General features: G+C 33.4%; 1 protein-coding gene across 1 annotated transcript in view; it reads right to left on the reverse strand.

Annotated features, from left to right (window-relative positions):
- The window catches only part of Pde4b (phosphodiesterase 4B), a 354,760-nt gene extending 347,758 nt beyond the window's left edge, over positions 1 to 7,002 (reverse strand). The window contains exon 1 of the mRNA XM_042676846.1: positions 6,558 to 7,002. Within this exon, the coding sequence (XP_042532780.1) occupies positions 6,558 to 6,793 (236 nt within the window). The 5' untranslated portion in view covers positions 6,794 to 7,002. The remainder of the gene's footprint in view (positions 1 to 6,557) is intronic.
- Between the last annotated feature and the right edge of the window lie 366 nt (positions 7,003 to 7,368).

A 7,368-nucleotide genomic window follows, 5' to 3' on the forward strand; every position in this document is an offset into this window, starting at 1 on the left:
ACAACCATGTTTATTGCAGCATTATTTACCATAGCTAAGATATGGCACTACGTGGTGTAACGCCAATCAACCACCACAGCTTTACTTTCTATTTATCCAACGTACAGCTTTACATCAATTCCAGAGAACCAGACTTACTTTACCCAGGCTCACAGTGTAATCCCAACCCAAACAGAGGATCTGTAATTTTTCTCTAGCCTTCATTATTATGACATAGCCTTCATTCCCTGGCCAATAAAATGGAAATAATAATACAGGCTAAGCCTTCCTAATTCAAAATTTAAAAAAATACGAAGTGCTCCAAAATCTGAAACTTTTTGAGCACTAATATGGTATCTTAAGAAGAAAATGTCACACTGTGAAACTTTGTTTCATATACAAAGTAACTTTGAAATGTTGGATTAATTTCAAAGGATATATATAAGATGAATGTGAAAGACAGAAGAGTCTCATGTGTTGCCTTGGGTTCAACCTCAAGATATCTCATTGTATTATGCAAATGTTGCAAAATTGAAAATAAAACCATCTGAAAGACTTTTGATCTTAAATATTTTAACAAGAAACACTCATTCTTTAGAACATAACTTATGGGGTTTGCTTTCAGATTAAATCAGTAAATTCACTTAAAACAGTACTAAATACAGTGTTAGTACTGAATAAATGAGAGTATTTTTGTTTCTTTGTTTTTTAGATTTTTAAATTTTTATTATAAATGTGATGTACAGAGGGATTACAGTTACCTAAGTCAGGTAATGAGTACATTTCCTTCCTTTTGAACAATGCACCCCCTCCTTCAATCTCTCCCAGATTTACCCTTCCCAGCTTCCTTCCACCCTCCCCACCCTCCAAGTTATATAGTTCATTACCAACATAGTGTCTAGTGGGTTTCACTGCTGAGTTGGTTCACCATTCGTCTCACCTTTTCTGTACTTCCCCTTCCCCTTCCCAAATGAGATAAACTTATATACAAGACAAAGGCTACAGAAGTCAGAAACAGAAACAGAACAGAATTAACCAAAGACAGAAGGAAAGAAGAAACAAAAACATTCAATTTCTTGGAGTTCATTTTCATAGGCATTATTTTATATAACCATATATATGCACATAGCTATTAAGCCCTTGCAATCCTCTCCTAAGAATATCCTTCTTTGTTCTCACTGTGCGGATGCTTAGACTACTGTGTAATTAATGGTGTCCAGGTGTAATGATTTGTCTCTTAATATCCCAGGGGTTTACTTGTAGATTTATAGGCGCATTCTCATTATTACAAATGAGGCAAACCATGAAGCCTATGTTTCTTCAGGTCTGGCTTACTTCACTTAGTATAATGTTTTCCAAGTCTTTCCATTTCCTTTGTTTGTTTAATATTGTTGTTTGGGGCTAGAAAGATGTCCTTTCTGTCCTTTCTCCTGGAGACTCATTCATTTTTCAATACCAAACTCAAGTGACATCTCTTCTCTACACCTTCTCAAACACATTGTCTTATTCTTTAGTGATATGACATACTGAGTATCACACTTTAATAGTATTATTCACACTTAACTGATTAATTATTAATACACAAGTTTGTCTTCCAGAGCTAGGATATGAGCTCTTTGAGGGCTGAGTTCCTTCTAATTTCCTTCTAATATGGCCTGGGGCATAAGATGCTTTGAATAAATATTTTTCTTCAATAGGTAAACATGTAAAAATATGGACAGCTCTCAAAATTGTATAATACAAAAAAATTTCAAAATAATAACCAACAAAGATTCATTAGATTTAGCTAACAAACTAGAACTACATTATATTTTTTGCTCTAACTAAATATGCTAAAATGGTAAGCATAAACCATATTTATTATTTGTTTTTATTCTTTTCCAGTTATCCAATATTATCTTGTTAAGTATGTCTTTTTTCCATTTTTTATTAGCATGAGTTAGTTATGGGGTTTCATTTTGACATGTCCATATATAAATGCAACATACTTTAATCAAATTCTTCCTTCTGTTTTTCTCTTTATCCCCTCTCCTCTCTTCTCAAACCAAACTTAGTGATCCTCATTGTTCTATTTTCACACTTTCAAAACAATGTTTGGACTATATTCACACTCTTTTTTATCTTCATTGTTCAGGTTCCTGCTCCTACAACATCCAAGACAGGACACATTTCACCTTCTTAATATTCATTTTATTAATGTGCATGTTAGTTGTCCAAAGCAGCTTCATTTTGGTATCTCAAACATGCACATACAGTACTTCAATCAGATTACCTCCCCTTGCCTACTCTTGCTTCCCTCATTTCTGTACCCAGCTTTCAATGAGCTTCATCTGTCCATCTTTATTCCTAGATGCAATGAATTTCAGTATTTCTAATCCTCTAAGAGTCTCATATTCCCCATCCTGCTAATTTCCTCAATGATTCCTGTGATTGCAAAGTAATCATACACACAAATAAATGTATATCTATACATCTATATGTGTACATAGATGCATAAAATCATGTGTATATTCACAAAGATGTTTGTCTTTGCCTTTGGCCTTCTGAATCAGGCTTGCATTGGTTAGTATTAAGATAACCACCTCCATTCATTCCTTACAAAGCACAAACTTGAATTCTTCTTTATGACTGAATAATATTTTTTCTCTCTAGAGTATAAAATATGGCCTTTAGTACTTTTACATTAAATTATTAGCCATAAAAGTAAATGCTTCCCAAATATTTGTTAAAATGAAGAAGACTTTCAAGAAATAGTTAAAACTAAATTAGGGAAAAGGAAGAACCTGAACATTTGTCATAATACCTGCTAAATAAATGCATGCTATTTCTGTATGTAAGCATATAATTACAGAGGTTGATTCTTAATAGCACATTTGTTCTTCAACAAGAGAGCCATTGTGGATGGTGCATAGTAGGCTCCAGATGTATTTAAGAGCACCAGTAGCAGGAGAATGGATTAATAAGGTTAGAACACTAGCATAGGAGATGTGTTTGAAAAAGTTACAGAGACTGTGTGGCAAGTGCCAGTCCATAATAGGTAGGCCACAAAGATAGTTGGGATGACATTGTGTCTCAGAAGTTGTCTCAGATTTGGAGTTAGTGAATATGCAATAAGCTTTTCTGAGAATTCTGGTAGTAATCTTCCTACTGAACATTTCCTCAACATATTGCTGTATATGATATGTTTTTACTCTACATTTTTATATCACCAAACAATGGAGCTCGTGTTCACTTTGAGGATTCCTAATGCAAGGAGAATTTGGAAATCTGGAGTGGTGGCTCCAAGTTTAAGTAATGAATAAAGAAATTGAAAATTTTTAAAGAAGCTAAAGCAATTGAAAGAATTTATACATCTGCAAAACATAATACTGAGAATGAAAATAGAAAACTGAAATAAGATAATATAGGTGAACATTCTAGTGAAGGACTTAAAATGTAGAAGTTGTTGGAGTACACCTACTGTGTGTATTCCAACTCTGAATGTTTTTCATTTCTTGCTAATACCTATTATATATGATGAGTGAATTAAAAAAAAAAAAAACCTTGGGACGCATTGATAATGAACTAAAGATTCATGTGGATCACTACAGGATTTTTAAATATCTACTGGGGGGCATACTGCATAAAAATTATATGAGTTGATTATGACAATGGATTTTCCAATATCTGGGCTACAAAGCAGTAATACTATTGTACCGATCAAGGGTGTAGGAAGATTGCTCTCCATCACAAAAGTAGGACAGATTCCCATATGTCAAAGATGGAGTAACTGAAGTTCTGCCCAAGGTTAAAAAGACAAGATAATCATGCCAATTCCATCCATATTAGGTATGAAATATTCTGATTAGTGACATCATATTGGGTATTTACTTTCCTTCAGATATTTTTTAAAAACAATACCAGAGTTAGAATTTCATGTTTCCTAAATCTTCTGTCATTAGCCTGTACTTCACAACTTGGGTTTTCAAAACCAGAACAGCACATTCATCTGACCAAATCTACAAATAACTAAAAATTTAAAAAGCAAACTATTTGGTTTACAGATATAAACTGCATCTTCTGCATTGTTTAGTTTCATCATGAAAATTACTTTAATTTGGAATCCAAACCATCCAATCTTCTTAAAAGAAGTTTACTGTCTACTGCAAAGTAATAACATGTTTTTAGAGACTTTTAAGTGCATATCTTGGACTTATTTCTAACTTAAATGTATGCTTTAGAAAACACCAATCATTGATCATGAAAGGCTGGTTCAATTGTATTACAATAGAGTCAAAATTAATGCTCTTATGTCTCTATTTCCTTATGTAACTGTTTCCTATGCTATGCAAAAGAAACAACATAAAGTTTTTAAGATTTGGGGAAAAGTCATTGAAATACAGAAGATACATGTCTATTTTCCCCAAAGTGACATTTCCATTGTATGTTTAATGAAAATACATTTGAGAAATGTTAAGCACATAGTCAGACAAAAACATAGGAATAAATGCAGATGTAATCAAGAGTTGAAGAAACAGCTATACTAAGAAATATAAGCATGGGAGTGTATGAGTTGGGAGGAAAATGGAAGAAAATGAATCATAGTCATAACTGAAGTTATTTTATACATCAGATGATTAATGAGCTCTAAGTCTATACTATGTTACCATTATACTAAAGTCATACATGTTCTTTTTGGTAATTTTTTTAACTCATCTGAAAGTGGATTATCTTATTAGCATAAGTAACCTCAAATATCATTAAATTGTTCTTTTTGCAACTTACTGCAAGAAATATCTGTATAATGCATGAGTAAAACTGGCTCTTTAATCATTCTAAAATTTGAGTTATTTGAAAAGAAAAAAATAACACCAGTATTTATAGTTCTATGTTCCTAGCACATCAAAAATCTATTCTAAGAAAAAGAAAGGTCACGTTATTACATGCAGAGGGGAAAAAAAATCCCCCTATATTGAGGAAGATATTACCAAGGTCTTAAGAGGAATCTTTTATAAAATACTTTATTAAATTAAATCCTTTGAGGACAAAAATAGTTTATTACTGACTTAAATAATAAGACCCATCTGTCCATTTATTAATTATTTGTATATTTTGTACATGTGCTCCTTTTAGGAGAACTAATTAACAATAGAGTTATCTTCTTCTGTTTAATTATACCATTCAGCAAACTCTGTGAAAATATGCATATGTCAGAGATTGGATAAAGCATGAGAGACAGGACTTCCTCAACTTAAAGCATACTTTTCTATAAACCCTGCCTTTCTAAAAATGCTAAAACAATTGGTAGGTTTTTTTTAAAGCAAATCACATATATTCTATGAGTAATAGATACCAATTAATAATAAGGTTTAAATCATGCACCAAACATTCTCCAATAAAGTTAGTAGATACATATAGTAGTGCACAGTCAGAAAAAAAAGAATAATCATATCATATCTAGTCAGGTACAGGATATGTTGGCTAAATATATGGTACCCATCAAAAGCAAGCTACATCCTCTGATGGTTAACTTCATTTTCCTAACACTTCATGCATTGCATTAGGAAACAAATATTACAGATGAGTAGAAAAAATCCCCCAGAATATTAATTTTTGTCCTCAGCTTATAATTTTGATTGGCAATCTAGCCTAGAGCCACAAAATAATTACTGCTAAAATTAATTTTTAAGAGCTACTCATTCCCTTTTTGTTATGGTCTCAATGAAACAAAGTAGAAATACAGAAACCCAATTGTGAAGGGCACCTTAATCTGGGAGAAGGTATAATCTTTAAAGAAATGTGGGTTGCCTAAATCTTGCAAGCCAATATGACTTAATTTTACTGTGCCTTTAAATTTTATTTCATTAATACATTGGTTTAAGGAGGACACCTCATCTATTTACATTCCTTGCAATATGTATATGTGTGTGTGTGTATATATATATATATATATATATATATATATCAAAGGTGACAGAATCGGTGCAATTTTTACAAAGGGGTCTTGGACTAACAGACATAAATTTCTCTATCTATAAATTTAAATTAACTTATCTCAAACAGAAGGCTCTTAAAGATAAGAGTAATTAACTGTACTATTTCAGAAGTAGAAACTTAGTTTCCTTTTCTTTTCCTAGTGCAAAGATGAAAGTCAATATATCAAAAGCTCACTGGTTCGCAGGCTATAAACCTGATGATGCCATAAAATAAATTAGAACCAAACTAAAAACAGTTTCTTGTACCAAAAAATACATTAAAAAGCAACTACCTCAAAATAAACAACAACAACAACAAAAAAGTCACCTACCACCTCAACAGAAACTAAACAAAAATCTGGCTTTTAAAGACTCTTTTACTACCCCATTATCTAGAATGAGCTATGTAATTGGCTAAATCGTAATTTTGAAGTCTCTCGTTTTTCTGCAAACAGCAAGTACAATGAAAAATTAGCACACAGGGCATGTGTGTACCTTCAGCTGCCCTCTCTCCATTCCTGTCACACTTGTGGTATGTGTTTGGAACAAAATTAAGATGTTCCATTTCCTATACTTCTAAATCACTGCTGCCAATACCGTATACACCTCCAAGTCCCATCTTACCACGTATGTGCCACAGTGAAGCGACGGCGCTGACGAATGCTTCTATTCACCAGCAACTTTCTGAAAAAGCATGGTGAGTTCCTTGGCGAACTGCGTGGAGAAATTTTGGGAGATGTAGGTCGGTTTCCCGGGATTCTCGGAAGCTCAAGTTCTAAGTGCATTTGCTCTTTGAAAGTCTTGATGCAAACCTCAGATTCAGAAGCAAGAAGTTCCTTTGAAGAATTTTTTGCTGTCATGTCTTGTATGGAGTGCTAGCTTTCACCATTCAAAACAAAAACCACACACATAACAGCCAGTGCGGCTGGTTAAAAAGCTGATCAATCTCCAAACTCCAGTTTCATTGGGGAAGCTCGGGGCTTCAATATTGGAGCTGCTCAGAGCAAAGGCAGCATACTGAAAGAATAGCAAGTCAGGCTGTCACAAGGAGCTTTATCAGGCTGGCTTTGCCTCTGAAAACACGCCAAAGTGATTCCTATGTCAGTAGCCTCCTTGTGGATGAGGTTTGTCTGCAAGCTACACACTGACACTCACTGAATTCATTCAGCTGAATATATCAACTCATGAATATTCATGAGGGCTCCTGATAAATCCTTTACATGTATATATTTTCAAAAATCCTATTGAACAAGCTGCATTCACTAATAGATGGTAAGTAAAACCTACTTACCTAGTCACTAGTTTTGTTTGCACAAAGAGCAGAACCGGAATCCATCCAGCATGTGCAATGTATAAAGTCTTCATTCAGAATTATCTAGTTCTGTAATGCAAATGATAACTCCACCTACCAAATGCTATTGGCCCAGGATTATTT

Source organism: Dipodomys spectabilis, unplaced genomic scaffold (genome assembly GCF_019054845.1).
Source record: "Dipodomys spectabilis isolate Male_0828 unplaced genomic scaffold, ASM1905484v1 ptg000002l, whole genome shotgun sequence".
NCBI classification, from domain to species: domain Eukaryota; kingdom Metazoa; phylum Chordata; class Mammalia; order Rodentia; family Heteromyidae; genus Dipodomys; species Dipodomys spectabilis.